The 17,607-nt window shown below is 38.6% G+C and overlaps 3 protein-coding genes across 3 annotated transcripts; 2 read left to right on the forward strand and 1 right to left on the reverse strand.

Moving 5' to 3' along the window:
- Positions 1–307: 307 nt before the first annotated feature.
- LOC121968639 (peptidyl-prolyl cis-trans isomerase FKBP15-1-like) lies at positions 308–4,215 on the forward strand. The gene is made up of 6 exons (XM_042518949.1): positions 308–503; positions 585–634; positions 1,310–1,372; positions 2,363–2,450; positions 3,556–3,660; positions 3,838–4,215. The coding sequence occupies exons 1-6, from the start codon at positions 452–454 to the stop codon at positions 3,912–3,914; spliced, it is 435 nt and encodes a 144-aa protein (XP_042374883.1). The 5' UTR covers positions 308–451; the 3' UTR covers positions 3,915–4,215.
- A 4,780-nt stretch (positions 4,216–8,995) lies between these two features.
- On the reverse strand, positions 8,996–9,400 carry LOC122055251 (transcription factor IBH1-like). Its single transcript, XM_042616618.1, has one exon. The coding sequence runs from the start codon at positions 9,398–9,400 to the stop codon at positions 8,996–8,998; it is 405 nt and encodes a 134-aa protein (XP_042472552.1).
- Positions 9,401–14,586: 5,186 nt separating this feature from the next.
- Positions 14,587–17,018, forward strand: LOC122055252 (regulatory protein viviparous-1-like). The gene is made up of 6 exons (XM_042616620.1): positions 14,587–16,014; positions 16,128–16,220; positions 16,323–16,423; positions 16,523–16,569; positions 16,645–16,721; positions 16,860–17,018. The coding sequence occupies exons 1-6, from the start codon at positions 14,587–14,589 to the stop codon at positions 17,016–17,018; spliced, it is 1,905 nt and encodes a 634-aa protein (XP_042472554.1).
- The last annotated feature ends 589 nt before the right edge of the window (positions 17,019–17,607 follow it).

The following is a 17,607-nucleotide window of genomic DNA, read 5'->3' on the forward strand; positions in this document are numbered from 1 at the left end:
GTTTTATTTATGTATATAAGGTATTAATTATATATTATTATAATTGGTTAGCAAAAGGATATTTGCATCATTTGCTTTCTTAATTTGGTTTCATCCAAATAAATATTGAGGAGAATTAAAGAATAAATTTATTTTGTTTCCTTTTAAACCTTTTCCTTTTTCTTATATTTTCTAACTTTCAAATAAACTCAAAATAAAAATGCGAATAATGTGGTGGGAGGAAAAAAAATTCAAAATATATTGGATTTAGGCATTTAGCTGTAATTTCAAAGTTTTAACTTTTGCTATAAATAGATAAATAAATAAATAAATAAATACGTAAAACAATTTAAATACAACAAAGAACCCCTTATCGTGGTCCGCTGATACATGATATCGTGGACCGCCTTATATACCTCAGGACATTGGAGGACAGAACGCCGCAAATTCAAAGAACGACAGAGAGACGGCAATGGCGAGGCTTCACCTCTATGTTGCGTTAACCGTTGCTTCATTAGTGCTCGGTAATCATTTGTCTCTCAATTAATTTCCGTCAGTCTTTGTGAACTTTTGCTTATTGCCGGATGTGTTTTTTCATGCCGTAGCTTCTGCTCAGAAATCGGGCGACGTGACGGAACTCCAGATCGGAGTTAAGGTACTTTTTCGGTTTTTAAGTCTTTATTTGCTTTCTGTTTCTTTTAATAAAATGTTTGGTAGTAGGGATAGCTATTATTTATAGATTAGAGATTGGGGCGGAAAAGTTTGGATCTTAATATATGGTGATTATCATGGTACAGCTTATTTTTGTTATGATAACGCATGATACGATGAGCTAGAAGAAAGATCAGTTTTTGATGGACGTGTTTTCTCCTAGCAGTGATTGTGCGAATGCCGGCAAGATAATATTGTTCTGGGTATTAGGTTTTAGAAATTGCCTTAGGTTTTTTCCTTTACTTATTTTGGAATTCAAACGCAATGATTTTGAGAGTATAGAACCTTGAAGCCCAACAGAAGCTGAATGATTGAAACGAATGTTTGTATTTGATGAGAAAATGCTTTCTTTTCTCTTGCTCCCACTATGATTGAAATTTGATGAACTAAACTAATGCTAATGGGTGTCTGTATCTCTTTCCTCCCATTGTTATTAACTGGTAACATTGTTTAGCTCTCTGTGCTCTTACTCTGAAGCTTATAGTCTCAATTCTTTCAATGCAAAATATAAGATGCATGAAGACACTAAACTGCATATACAGCATAGTTCCATTGAAATAAGTTGTCTGTAGCATTATTTGCCTTGTTTAATTTTTTTTTTATCTGCTTTCTTTTGCAGTACAAACCAAAGTCTTGCACCATTCAAGCTCACAAAGGTGACGTAATTAAAGTTCACTATCGAGTAAGCAGTGACACCATTGTGATTTCTTCTTTGATGCCATTGTAATGGATTGGGTTAAAATCGGAGTTGGCATTTTACAATTTGCATCTGAATTGAACATGATTTTCTAGTTTCCGTTGTTTACATAACGTTTTCTTTTCTTCTCTCTTTTTACATATTGTTTTTTTTTCTTCTTTTAATAGATTCAACTTCTATACTAGGATTTGGAAGCTGATTCTGGTATTAAAAGCTAGGTTGATTTCTCTAAGATGTTCATCGAAACCATGAAATTCTTAACATGTAAGATAGATGTATACATGTCTTCACTGAAATGAGTTATTTGACTCCAATCCAATTGCTGATGAGGATTACTCTGCTACTAACTTCCTCATATTTCTAAAAAAAAGTGATGGGAAGGAGAAAATAGAAACAAATAAATTTACACCCACAGCTTAGTGTAAGAGGCGTTTGGATCTCCTTCTCAATTGAGTCATTCCTCTGTTTATCAACAAAAAGACACGACTGACTTATAACAGTTGAATTAGTTGACTGATTCCACAATCTAGCAAGCACATCTGATATTTGGGTGTATAAAGAAAAGCTTCTCCAATGGTAAAAATACTCTCCCAATATATATATTTAATTACTTTATGTATCTTACATGTTATTAAATACCATAATAATCCGAACACCTGGAATATATTTTATCTTGAAGGTAATATTCGGGATACTCTCCTACTCATGCCATCTATAACATATATGCTAATCTAGTTGAAACAACCTTTAAAAACTGCTAAGTGACTTGTATGATTCATTTCTGTATTTGCATAGTTTAAACATTTACTTGGTTATTTTTATAACCAAGGAATTTTGGGTGTTTGGTGATTGAATCTCCAAGTTGTTCTTAAACTGCTAAATTGAGATGCCCTGTTGTTGTTGATTCAGATTGCAAGTATTTACTTGTTTAATTTTGCTAAGATTTTTTCTGCCTTTTTTTTATATATATTGCAGGGTTCACTTACAAACGGAGAAGTATTTGATTCCACTTTTGAAAGAGACCCAATTGAATTTGAACTTGGCAGTGGTCAGGTGATTGAAGGTATGCCACTTTGTATCAATATTACCCTCCTTTTGGAAGAGGCAATCAAGAAAATTTGAAAATGTGTTTTTAATAGCACGTTGCACCTGAGTAATGACATTGACATATAGCCTTAGATTTCATGAGATCCCATTTTCTCCACCCAATCTAGGGAATCATGAAAATTTGCAAAACTTGAAACATGCAAAACATGATATATGAAAGTAACATGTTAGAGTTGAAACATGCAACTATATGAAAAGATGAATTTGGACAAACTTGAAACATGCAATTTTATGTCCCAAAGATGAGTTTGGAAACCTTGAAACATGCAAAGTTTTATGAAAGTAACATTTATGATACCTTTTGTAGTGGAAAAAAGAGACATCAGCTATATGCACTTTTAGCTCTTACTGGATATGGAATATATGACACAAAAAAGTTTGATGGACCAATCATATGATTAGATGCACCAAATGCAATAATCCAGGAAGACAAAAGAGTTTCTAATGGAAGGAGTAAGTAAACTAAATGAGATAAATGACAGAGTAAAATGAGAGTACTGCATTGAAGAGGAAGGATGAAATTTTGTGTGGAGCTCCAGTAAAAATTGAATACAACTTTGTGTCAGTGGTAAATGATGGAGCTCCAGTAGAGAATGAATATAACTTGTGCCATAAGTTGCTTGAGAGCTTCCATCTTCTTTGCTGGCATGGGTGAAACTTCCTAAGAAATATTATTGTGTTGGACTAGTGAGCTTATTCAGAACCATGACCACCACTTCCTCTTCCATTGTGTAACTCTGGTCTTCTACACCACCTTTGGAAAACTTACCATGTAATTTTCAACAAGTATCTCATATGACCCTTTTTTCTCTCACAATAATCACATTTTAGTTATCTTTGTAATTGAAACATGTTGCTGTGGGTTTCTTGTCTTTGCAATTGTTTAGATCTTTGTAATTGTCTTGCTTCTCTTATCTGTGATAATTTTGGTTTGGTTGCATCGTCCTCATTTTGATTGCTTGATCAAGTAATCTTATTTCTGATTTCCATTGATATAGTTAATAATGAATGTGGCTATCTACATCAACCATCTCAAAACTGATGCTACTGACCTTGTGCAGGATGGGATCAAGGGCTCTTGGGCATGTGTGTTGGCGAAAAGCGAAAACTGAAAATTCCCGCAAAACTTGCTTATGGTGCCGAAGGATCACCTCCAAAGATCCCAGGTTGGTTAATTTGTGTTGGGTCTTTTTAGATTTGGTTAACGTCTGCCTTTTAAAGTCCCAGCTAACACTGGTAAGGAAAGGACATTTGGTTGAATCAAAACTTTAGCTGACTCGGTAGAAAAACATGACTCGAGGATTGTCCAGTTTTCATCACTGCTTTATACTGAAATCTTACAGGTGGAGCCACCCTACTCTTTGACACTGAGCTAGTCGCGGTCAACGGGAAGCCATCTGATGCAGAGAGCGAGCTGTAGCGATTTTTTTTCCAACCTCAAATGAGTTGACATTTATTTTTAGGACTTTGGTGAGAACTGGAACGTAAGATTCCCATCAACTCTTCAAAATTGAGTTCTAGGTAGTCGGCTGTTGTTTTTCCAGTCTTATTTAATTCTGTTATGTCATGTGACAACGTGTTGCAGACAATGTTTTATTTGCTGATGAAAGATTAAATGCACAATTGGTTTCATGTTGTCTAGCTTTTTACAAAAATAGTTCATAGTTTGTGTGTTTATTTTCTGAATTTTTTAAATTTCACAATAAATCACGATTTCTTCACTTTATATTTCTTCATCAGCTCTCCATTTGCCATACTAACATGCATATAAATTAGTCCTCATGGGGTGCCCAGCAGCCCAGTTGACTAAAGAGTTGACTAAAGGGTGACAAATTTGTTATAGCATAGATTAATATCTACATACGCATGCTCTCGGGAAAAAAAATTCTTTTTATCCCCTAACCATTTGACAGTGGGCTATATATTGATCTCATGATTTATCTCACTTCACATAACATTAGGATAGGTTATGAGTGATGCCTAGATAAGCGTAATTAAAAGAAATCATCGAAGTAGGAGAAAAAATCCTTAAAAAAAATCATTCAAAAAATTACTCGATAGTATGCAAACTAACTTCGAGTTAGAAGCACTAGCATTCGATGGAGGAGACGAACATGAGCAACTAATGAAACAAGTGTTGGGATGTATATTATAAACCTAGCTTTTGTATAAACATCTGTTTTGAAATATTTTGAAATGAGAATTACTTTAGTCAAATGTTTACATTTTATATTTATATATATATGTCAATGCAGTTGTCCATTTAATTTATATTATAGATAACATGGATTGTGGTGTCACACAGAAGATCATGTTATCGGTTCCTTATAAATTATAAATAGTAGCTCACAACCAAGATGAATTGAGGCAAACCATTGGAACGGTTGTAGTGTACTTTGGTATTAGTCTGCCTTGACTATAAAATTACACTAGTATACTATGTGTGTATTGAGCAGGACCATTTGAGGTTGTTCGATTTGTACTGACTACATAAAAGAACAAAACCTCTATTATTATAGATGTGCGTCCTCTTAATCCCTATATCCCTATATAATAACAAACACGTATACTTAGTATTTATTTTTTTAATTTATCAATGGGTGAGATTTATTCATTAAATCAATAAGCCCGATCAGTTGGGAAATAGTACTGTTTATATGGTGTATTGTTGATTATAGAAGGAATCTATGTCCTAATTATTTAGGCTGATGATGTCCCTTGAGGAGCTCATAAGGATTATCATGTAAACCCTTCAGGTGAACTTAGTCCGGCATGATAATAAAGTTGAGTGGTACTACTCTTGGAATCATATGTTAATTAATTGAGTTGGCAGTAACTTATTTAATTAACGGACATACGATATCTTAAACACAGGGAGATTAACGCACTCATGATAAGAAGGAGTCCATATTGTAATATGGGATTGGTACGATAGTTCAATAATAACCCTTTAGTGGTATGAGTTATTATTGATGAACTTAAGTTAAGTGTTCGGGTCGAACACAGGAAGCCCAAGCCCATCATAAGATCTAAACAAATTCCTCCTCTAGACCCCTGTTGTAGCCTCTATATAAAGCCTCGTATCCACCCTAACAGAATTTGGTTATAAAAAATAAAAGGGAGATTTTTTTCTAAACCGAATTTGGTTATAAAAAATAAAAGGGAGATTTTTTCTAAACAGAATTTAGTTATAAAAAAAATAAAAAGGAGATTTTTTAAAAACAGAATTCTATTTTTTTTTCTTTCTTTGTAACCGACGGCAAGGGTTATAAAAAGGGGAGCTGGCGCCCCCTAAATATAAGTTTTCCACAACTCCCTTGCTAGGGTCGGCGGCTTCTCTTCCTTGCTAGGGTCGGCGGCTCCTCTTCCTTGCTAGGGGCCGGCGCCTCTTGCTTAGATCCCTTGATGGCCAGCGGTTTGGAGAAGAGGAAGAAGAGGAGGAGGAAGAAGAGGAGGAGGCACCCCATCCTAGAGCCTCTCTTGGTGGTCGGCGGTTTGGAAATAACGAAAGGAAGGGTGCTTGTTATCTTGGTAGATCGTCGCTCACACGACGTCCAAGAAGAAGAGAGGAATACAACAGAAGATCAAGAGGTCTTTAGCTACAAAGGAAAAGTACAACTAGTTCTTTAATTCCGTTGCATAATTAGTTTAGTTTTCTTTGTATCGATTTTGAATACCAACAGAAGAAGCCAACGATCTTGTACTTCGATCAAGGTCTGTTTTGATCCGTCAAGAACTTGCTTGATTGATCAAACACATGTCTGATCGAACATGCGGGTTGTTAGGAAAAGTTCTGTACTTGTACAATTTTTGTACAGGGCAATTGAAACATAACGGAATTCCAACGCCTTCAACAAGATTAGGACATTCGTACTAGAAAAGTTAGACGAATAATGATTTGTACTAACTATAATGTGAATCCCAAGACTAACGATGATGAAATAAACAAGTTAACTTTGATACGTTAGTCACAACAAGTTGATTTTCGTCGAGGTCTAGTCAAAGGATCCTTACATGCTTAAAGATGTAAAATAGTTATTTGGAACACATTCCAAGCATATGTAAATTTTTTGCTTTTTTATTGAGTAGAAAATATTTTTTTTCCTCGCTCTCATAAACAAGATCAATGGAATTAAAAATTGATGATTTTGAGAAAGAAAAGATGAAGAAAATTTCGGTTCCGGATGAAAATGAGAAGAAGAGAGAAGAAGAAAATGAACAAATGACAATAGTAGAAATTTGGGATAACTTTATATTTGCACAAGTAATAAGAAGTTTGATACTCCTTATATACACTTTTCTTATAAAAAATATTATATTATCTTCATTGATAATAGATAAAAATGTTGAACTTATGTTATTATTTCAATACCCAATTGGTATGAGGACTCTAAGGACTATCACACCAGTGATAATTTTGCATAAATTAAAAAGGTTGTTGCATAAATATATTTCTTTGGATTAATTTGTGACGTGATTTGAGTTCAAATTTACTATTGTCTTTTTTACTTTTGGTAATTAACCTTCCTAAACTTAAAGTAGTGTGGCAATTTGGAATGACAAATCAAAAGTTGTTCCTTTGTTTATTATAGAAAAAATAGAGTGACTACTACCTAAAAATAGATTTGGGTAGTGACTATTTTGATGGTCTGTCTCTAAGTACCTGAAACAAGAATGAAGACATGGAAGTGTATTGTGCTTCACTCTTATAAGTGCAGGTCATCATCAACAAATATGATAGATAGCACAATGCGGTCCATTGAGCCTCAAAAAGATAAGCACAAATTATGTCCTGATTTGGACCTAAGCAATCAGAACATCCACAATCCATGTTAGACACTTGACAGGGTTTGGAACCACACCTTTTCTTTTCAAGATATATAATTCAAGATTTCAGAGAAATTAAACTAAAATTGCCAGAAGCAGTAGTTGAAGAAGAATCCCCAGTTCATTCATCAGGCTATGAAAAGACGTGAGTTTTAGGTGGTGGGCTAGCTGTAGGCATTTTGCAGTAGCATTTCTACATCAGAAAGAGATGGAAAACACACTTGTCCCTCTTCTCTTCTCTTCTCTTCTCCTTTTTGTTTTGGGGTTCCTGATACTCTTACACAAAGCAAGAGCATGCTATGATGCACTAACCATCATGAGATTTTTTTTTTGTTTGTTTTTGATAATCTAGATGTCCTGATTTTGTCTGATTAATCCTAGAGGTAGATGATCTTCTCTTGGTTAGTCTATCGAATATGCACACTCAAGAGGACAATCTTCAAAATATTCATCCTTAGATTTGAACTCTAATTCTCTTATTTGTTCCTCCTAGTGTTTTGTACTGTACCATACCTATGAAAGTAATCCAATCAACTCTATGCTCAACTCTAGCCGCATGTGACTGTCTAATGCAAAGTCGATCAATCAACCATTTGTGACTGTTGGGATGAACTCATGCACCTCTACTAGCAATAAGCTTTTTTTAATCTAATTTTTGTATAAATTAAATAATTATGATATCATTAAACTAGAGATATAGGACATTCATTTTTTTTTGATTTTATATATTACAATAGTAATAATGATAAGCATGAGATATTTTTATAAATTTTAATATTTATTATTAAATATCATCCAAGAAACCACACAGGACGTAGAGATGGTGTTGCCCTTTGCAAAAACTATGAAGACTAACCAATTAAAGCACGATCCTTTATAGAAGAAAGAAGAAAGAAGAAAGAGCATTTGCAATGAGACCTTTATAGAGTTAGAAAAGAAAGAAAAGTAAAGAATAAATAATTAATCTATAAAAGGAGCTGAAGTCCAAAATAATATATTATTTATTCAGAAAAAGGAGTGCGATTAAAAAAAGTAATTCAATAAAAATTATAATGTTATCAGTATGAGAGTGGTTATAATGCATGACAGAGAATTATCTCTATTTCATATCTAATTTTCAATTAACTAAAGAATCACTAACTAAACGATGGCCAAAAGAAGATAAGCATATCCTTATCATTACTAATATGCTTAAAAGAAGTTATTACTTTAAATAAAAAGATAAAGAAGATATTATCCAACAACAAGAGAATCGAACCTAATTGTGGAGAGGGATTGACAGCCCACTTCTAACTCACATGCACATGCACTCACCTAATCCTTAATTACCAACCAAAACCTTCACAAATCAATCAATTAATTAACCAGTCTAATCCTTCTTCATTCAAGAACAATTGTAAAGAAAACTAAGAGCATGTTTTCTTTTGATTAATTACTTTTTGTCAACAGATTTATGATGACTAATTAAATTAATTTACAAAACACCTATGAATATAATTAACTCCTGCGTGTCGACTAATTAAGTGACTTATATATGCAGAGATATATGATTAATTAATTAATTAATTACATAGGGAAGTTAACCTGTTCTTCCTCCTCCTGGGAACCCTAACTGCACCCCATGTAGTATTTTAGCAAAGCTTTAAACCCTAATCTTGATCTCCAATATAGTGACTAATCGATCGAATTAACATGAGACGCAGAATCCACAATGGTCTGCATGAGCCTTACCTGCATGGCCAGGCACTTCACGTAGTCAGCAGCCTCTTCCAGCAACCTGCAGTACTCCATGCAGCCTCCGCCGGGCACCAACCGCCGGAGCGCCACCTCCAACGGATCGCCACCGCCGACGGGCCTGCGTCTCCGAATCACAGCCCTCGGCCTCCGAAGACCTCGGCCGGGACGTCGTCGGATTTTACGTAGCAAGGCGCGACTCCACGCCCGGCGGGGCCCGGCGGAGGCGGCCATGCAGGCATAGGCGGCGCGCCGGATTCCGCGCGCTCGGTAGGAGGGCGAGCGGGCCCCCGGGCCGGAGCAGCGGACGAGGGAGAGCGCGCGGAGGAAGCGCAAAGCCACCATGGGCTTGGAAAAATTAGGGTTAGGGCTCCCTAAGGAACTCTTGGTATCCTTGAAGCTTCTTCTATACATATATATATATCAACTGCAATCCGGGAGCTGATTCCTCTGCAATGATGAGAGAGGGGGATGGAAGAGGAGCTAGAGGGAGATTAGGGAAGACGATGGGAGAATTGATGGGTTAAGAAGGCAGAAAAGAGGGGATGAGGTCAGATGAAGTGCAGTATCTGTCGCAGGGTCAATACGGATGAGATAAATTATTTATTATAAATTGCGTGTGAAGGAGAGGAAGAGCCGAAAGGGACGGTGTCGTGATAGGCGCGGAACCAAACAGAAACGGGTGGCGTGCGCGCGTGGTGGTGATGGCCAGAAAATGCTTATTCCTCTCGATCGTTTCATCAGATGTGACTTGATTCGGTCGGAGACGATCGACGGATTAAGCGTGGGCGTCCGTTTGCTTCTACTATGCTGATCGATCGTCAATCGATGGAGTTGTGTGGCTGGACTCGATTTCGATTTGAACTCGATATATATATATATGATCAATTTAAAGTTAATTAGATATATTGTTTTAATTAATTATGATCCGAAGATAACTTGACAGATTAAAGAACAAGTCTGTAGATTCTATGTACGAGCATTTGTCGAAGGTTTAATTATGATCCAGGAGAATCCAACATGTTATATTTTAGGCTTTAGCCTCGCTATTATAAATTTATAAGAAAGTAGCTAAAAAGGACCCTAGTGGTTTTTTTAAAAAAATAATAATAATAATAAATAAATAGTCTAATGGCACGAATCTTTCTCGAATATCTTCGTAGACTATGAGCCTTAATATAACCTAAATTCATATATAAGACAGTGACAACAATTTATAAATAAATAAATTATAAATATTTTTTGAAAAAAAAAAAAAAAAATCAATGTGCCGCCGACGCGTCCCAATCTTTCCTGGTTAGATTGGGAACAAAAAGCGGTGAAGTGGGACCGGGTAGGGCGAACGACCACATGGTGGCACATGGTTCACATGACCCACGAGGCGGACCGACCGGGTTTATTTGATGGGAACCATGTCGTCTTGTGGCGCTAATTAATTAATTAATTAATATTGTGTGGAATACCACTACTGGTGCTGAATAATTGTCTAGGTTGGTCTCACGTCCAACCTCAATCAATTGGCGGCACACGTACGTATATATCCTAATTAAAGATGAGGCCTCAACCCCAACCACTACTGCTCCAATTGTGTTGGTTCATCGGTTCATGTCACCCCCGATTAAACCGGGTCACCAGACCATTTTGTGGCTTCTCTCTTTGGGAATGATTCAAAGAAAGGAAATTAGGAAAAGGATCGCTTTGGCTAATTATTTAATTCGTGATCGATGGGGACGTGATGATGGGTTGAGTTTTGAAAGTTTGTGTGGATATATATCTAAAATATATGAAATAAAAGTATATATATATATATATATATATATATATATATAGAGAGAGAGAGAGAGAGAGAGAGAGAGAAATATTATACTGTGGCGCCTTATGTGCGGTTTTGCTGTGGTACTTGCCACGTCAGCGACCTGGACCGATCAGGCTCCAACCTGATCGGTCTGGGAGTCTCACAGACGCGGTCCCCAGACCGATCAACCAACTCTCTGTGAGAGTTGGCTTCGAAGCCTGATCGGTCTGTGGACCGATCAGGCTATAGGTGGATCGGTCCACAGACCGATCCCCTACTTTATTTGGGTTGATTTTTAGGTGGATAGGTTAGAGCCTGATCGGTCTGGGGACCGATCAGCCTAGGGCCTGATCGGTCCACAGACCGATCAGGAGACTCCCAGACCGATCAGGTTGGAGCCTGATCGGTCCAGGTCGCTGACGTGGCAAGTACCGCAGCAAAACCGCACATAAGGCGCCGCAGCATAGGGATCTAAAGTTCTAGACTTAGCTACAATATATTATTAAGAATTTGTTCATTAATCAATGAGGGATTTAATTTAGAGTTCAAGACTTATTATTAAAAAAATTTCTCATTAATCAATCAAAATCTAGAATTCGAGACTTAGCTGCGGCGTATTATTGAAAATTTTTATAATTAATCAATTAGAAATCTAGAGTTCTCTTTAGTCCCACATCTTAGGTGGTGTTTGGTTAAATGATGAGAATAACTATGGATATGTGTTTCATAGTAAGGTGGAATGAGAATGGGAATAAAATCCATCTAGTTATATAGGTTTAGTTGATTCTCAAAAATCTAAAAATCATTATCAAATTGTCATTCCCAAACCCACAATTCAAACACTATCTTTTACTATTATTCCATTCCCTTATTCCCAAACTCATCAACCAATGATATTTTTATGAAGGATAATCCTAGATCAATTCTTCTTCCCTCATATCTCTCCCTACATACAACGCGTGTGCACGATCGCTAGTATATTACTAACTAATTTTGGTGAAGCTCAAAATGAAATTATGTTAATATCTTTTTTTTTTCTTTTCATACTGAAAATAATTTTAAGGTTTATTAGTAATTTCTACAAACGCATGATATGAAAATAATTTTAAGATTTATTAGTAATTTCTACAAACGCATTTATCATGAATCTAGAGTTCAAGATTCAACTGTCATGTACGAGAATTTTTCTCATTAATCAATCAGTAATCTAGAGTTTGAGACTCACATGTGGCAAAAAAAAATTCACATTAATCAATTAGGGATTTAGAGTTCGAGACTTAACTACGACGTATTATTAAGAATTTTTCTCATTAATCAATTAAAAATCTAGAGTTCTCTTTAGTCCCATATCTTAGAACTAATAACAATACAAGCAGAGAAACTTCTATAAATACCTTATGTTGGTAATATTAAAAAACATATTTTTCTCGATTTTTTGGCTACGATCAAGTATGATGTTAAATTAATTTTTTATAAGGGGAGTCCATTATAGTAACTTACTGCTGGGAAGGAGAGTCTATTACCATGTTCATATATTATATTACACACTCAATAAGGCAAAGCCACGTATAGCTTTGGTGGGGTAGTTGCCCCACCTCAATTTTTTGTAAATATCCCTAAGGTGTATAAAATTATACAAATATTTGAGTTTTGACTCACTAAAAAAAATAAAAGTAAAGACAATACTAAAAAATTAAAAATATTTTATATAGGTTAATTCTCCTTCCGTCAGATCTCTATTTGCATTCCCATAAGGGGCCTAGCTCATGCAACGTGTGTGCACGAATCACGATTAACTATGTGAATACAAGGGAAATTATATTATAGAGTAAATTCTATTAGTAGTTTACTATAGAAATAGAAAGAAAGAATTTGGAAGCTCATGCAACATATGTGCACTATTGCTAGTATAAAAGTCAGTCGATCACGAAGACGAATGCATGAAGTGATGTGGAAAGGATCAGCTTGCCACACTTAATGGCACGCTTTAAACTTTTCCAATTAGGGTTTTCTATCAGACCTAATTGATAGCTTAACTACCATTCGGATTGGGACGCCCATGCATCGTGTACTTCCTTGAGATCTCAAAGCGAAGCATGAGCATTAATTACCATATCAAAGTTGAGGCCCTACAAATGAATAGCTGTGGCCACTAATCTCACTATGGCCTATCCATCTTAATTAATTATCATTAATTAAATTTGATGGATTAGTGGAGTGTTCGCCCTAAACTCTGAGCTAGCTGTTTGTGAAGGAATGACGATGAGAGCATGCACGTGGGTGAACATGAACTTGATAATCCAGGCATTAATTATATATTGTCCATATACAGAGAGCCATGCCTGGATTGTATAGCCTAATGAAAATTTAAGTCGTAATTAATTTAAAGTTATGAATTTAATTAGTCTGTTTGTTTACTTCGCTGGATGAATATATATAGGACGGAGCTAGGGGTTTGTTCTGGACCTGTGCAGTAGTGTCTGAACATTAAATATTTGGGCTGAGCAAAACCCATATTACTTCTGCTGATGAAGCCAAATCCATGATCTTGTTTTGTTAAGATATCGATTAAGGTCCAAGTAGCCAAGTTTGTTCTTTCTTGAAATCCATGCTCGATTATCAATTATATATTTTCTCCATGGGAGTCCAAAGATCACCGAAGGCGAGAGTGCATAGTAATAAGTACGGCGTCCGTGGATGAGAAGAGAGGAAGAACGGCTCAGGGACAGATAATGATTGCCGACGTCATAAAGCGTCGGCCGTTCGACGGACGCATGCAGTGACGAGAGAGATTGCTCCGTCCATAAAATTTAATAATTAATGAACTTAAATGCGATGCTTTAATTGCTACATATCGAATTCGAAAGTTTAATTCGAATAAAAGATCGATATATGACAGTAAATGCCATGCATGCACCGGGAAGGAGGTTGCGAAGGATGACGAAGGAAGCTTGTTGCGGAGCTAGCGGCATCGGACACAGCCAGCTGTGAGTTAGCAGAGGCGTCTCCGCCGACGACACGCCGCCCGACACCCCATACACGTGTCCGTCCGCCTCCTGACCTCCACCGCCGCGCGAGCCCGAAGCCTTAGCGGCCGCCCAATGGCGACCGGCTACGCGTCCGCAGGCCAGCACTGGCGGTAAAGCAGTGCTCGTCGGTGATGCCGCCACGCGTGACGGGATCTGGTGTCCTGGCAGGGCAGCGGATCATGCGCGAGGGTGGGTCCGCTGTCTCGCCGCCCGCGACCGCCACTGAGGCCGCGACGTTTGGCGTTGGGGTCTCGAAGGGCGCACAGTCGTCCTCTCTGGATTCAGACCTGGGCCAGCCATCGCGTATTACTTTCACATTCAATAAGACTTCCATGAATTCTGGCAAGTCATCGATTAAAAAAAAGAGACTGTTTTTCACACAGTGTTTTGCACAGATGGATAACTAGCTAGCTAATTAATTCTCTCCTGCTTCCTAGAATCAAGCATGCGTTCATATCAAAAATATATAGCACTGTTGTGGCCCCATCACATCCACAACAATTTGGTTGACTTGCCTTGTACAAACCCATACCGGGCCCAAGATGAACCACTCTTCTCAGGTTTCCTCTGTTGAGACTTGCGTATCCTATCCTTTCACTCAGTTAATTGATTAATTATAATCTCTTCTGTTCTTGACCTTGTTCTCTAAGCACTGTTTTATATAGTGTGTGTGTGTATAAAAGTAGGTTGAGAGATCTCATCCTGCCATGGACGACATTGAATGCAAGAGCTGCATGCAGAGCGACGATCATGAGGAGGAAAAAGTAGCAACCATGGTGGATGATCATGTAGTAGATCGGGATCAGTATCAGGATCAGGCCGTTCTGCGAGACCCCGACGAGATCATGCTCGATGTCTACGGCGACGATCTAATCTTCTCCGAGGACGCCTTCTCTGCTATGCCTTGCTTCCCGTGCATTTCCTCCCCCTCTCCTTCCTCCGGCGCTGGTTCCACCACCCTGCATGCAGCCGCCGCCGCCTCCTCCTCCTCCTCCCCCTCTTCCTCCACCGACTCCTGGGCCTTCTTGCAGGTCGCTGATGGCGTAGGCGTCGGCTTGGACGACGTGGGCCATCCGCAGCCCGAGGAAGCCGCCGTGGCTACTTCATCCTCGGTGGTCGAACACGAACGATCCGGCGGAGGCGACGACTTCCACATAGACGAGGAGGACATAGATCTCTTCGACTTGTCCATCGACGTGGACGACCCCTTGTGGGATCCCTCCTCTCTTTTCCCAGCCGACGAGGCGGAGGCGACGCGTGGACGAGATGAAGGAGGAGTACTGTTGCCGGAGCAGCAGGAACAGGGTAGCTGTAATCATAACTCAGAGCAAGAGCCGGCGAGGATATTCTTTGACTGGTTGAAGAACAACAGGGACGCCATCTCGCCGGAGGACCTCCGCAGCATAAAGCTCAAGCGCTCCACCATTGAGTGCGCCGCCAGGCGGCTCGGCCGGACTCAGCAGGGCCGCACCCAGCTTCTCCGCCTCATACTCACTTGGGTGCAGAACAACCACCTCCAACGCAAGCGCCCCATCGTTTGTAATCCCCAGCCTAACCAGCAGATCGACGGCGGCGGCGCTTACGGCGGCGCCTCATGGATTCCGGGAGCCGCGAATCCGCAGCGGGCCTTTCTCGCCGCCGTTGGTGACGGCGACGAGATCTCGTATCCTAGTGCGTATCGCCATTGCTCCACTGCTCCCAACGGCAGCGTAGTGGTGAACAGCCAGCCGTTTTCTCCAGCCATCGATTTCCTCGACGTCACCGCCGCCGGGCCGTGGCCAGCATTGCCGCCTCAGTTTGCATCGTTCCCTTCCGTGGTTCCTCCGCAGTATTCCGGTGGATTCGCGAATCATTTCCGTCCTATGTACCACCCGGGCACCGGACAAAGGCTAGGCGCCGTCGGCGTTGCGTCTTCGGCCACCAAGGAAGCGAGGAAAAAAAGGATGGCGCGACAGCGCCGTTTCTCCCACCGGAACCATCATAATAACCAACAGCAGCTCGTCGGCGGCGGAAACCAAGAAGATACCGGATCAACTCATTCTATAAATGGAAGGAACTGGACCTTTCACGAAACGCCGCCGCCGGCAGCTCAACTACAGCAGAAATCCTCTGATCAGCATGATCAGAAGCGTCGGGTTAGCTAATATTTCCCTAATTTGATCATAAATCGTTATGAAATTAAACTTTTTTGTAAAAAAAATTTGCAATTTAACAAGTAAAAATTAAGTTTTGGCGAACTAATTGGCAGGGATGGAAGGGCGAGAAGAACTTAAAATTCCTGTTGCAGAAGGTGTTGAAGCAGAGCGACGTGGGTAGTCTGGGTCGCATCGTGCTGCCGAAAGTGAGCTCACAAGCTACATTGCTGATGATGATCCTTTTACATTTCAGTTTTCTTTCTGTTCATCAGAAAAACAAAAATTATAATACTTTTGTTGTCCAACAGAAAGAGGCAGAGACTCACCTGCCTGAGCTAGATGCAAGGGATGGAATCTCCATTCCAATGGAAGATATCGGCACATCGCAGGTCTGGAACATGCGATATAGGTACACATATATATATAATTGATATATAGTTAATTTACAATATGCATGCCTAATTATCGATTTTAATTTTGAACAATTATCTTTGTTAACGAACTGCAGATTCTGGCCAAACAACAAGAGCAGAATGTATCTCTTGGAAAATACAGGTGTGATTATTGATTAGCTAAAGTGCCATTTTCTTTTTTGGTATCATGCATACGCTAATGGTGAAGAGAATTCAGGAGATTTTGTGAGGTCGAACGGTTTGCAGGAAGGCGACTTCATCGTGATCTACTCGGATGTCAAGTGCGGCAAATATGTGAGTCACAATATCTCTGAACTTCATTCACACAAACAAAAAATTAACTCATTCCATGCATCTTCATACAAACATGACCCAATTACTATCTCAAGCAAGAACCGATCGACAATGTTGTGCGTTATTAACAATTTGTAGATGATTCGAGGAGTGAAGGTTCGACAGCCAGCGGAGCCGCGATCATTGAGCAGTAGAAACGCTGCGAAATTGCGACAAAGAAGGAATGGGTTGGAGAAGATGAGTGGAGAATGTAGCATCCATGAAGAGGCTGATGAGAATGATGAAGAAGATGCATGATGCATTAGTTGTTGATGATCAAAGTCAATTAGCTATATCTATATAATATATAATATTTTGTTATCTCCTCTTGATCCTTGTCTATAACTAATCTTGTACTTGGTATTCATATGGCTACTTATATATGTGAGGATCATATTGGAGCTAGAAAGACTGATTAATGTAATAGTACTTTTTGAACTTAATGCCTAAACGTAAATTAATAATAGTTCAGGTTTTAAATGATTTAAGTGCACATGATATATAATCATTGATATCTATGATTATGCAACTGCATGCGCAGTAAGATTGAATTGATTTCTTCTTCACAGATATATAAGATTTGCATCTAATTAAAACAAATAATGGTGTTCCTCATTTTCCAAGCTTTTGAGTTTTGGAATGTATAGCACAGGGAAGCAAAATAATTTCCAAAGATGGTGAGAAAGTGTCATCCTTAGAAACAGTTGGATTTCTGTCTCTAGCCCAGGAAGAATTGGTAGATGAATCTTCACCATGCATGCTAGTTGAAGTGTTATATATCGTCAGTTTGCAACTAACAGACGTTTTATTTTTGCAGTATGTAAAGTAATTTAGTGTGAAATTTAGT

This window comes from Zingiber officinale, chromosome 3B, assembly GCF_018446385.1.
Source record: "Zingiber officinale cultivar Zhangliang chromosome 3B, Zo_v1.1, whole genome shotgun sequence".
Lineage (NCBI taxonomy): Eukaryota > Viridiplantae > Streptophyta > Magnoliopsida > Zingiberales > Zingiberaceae > Zingiber > Zingiber officinale.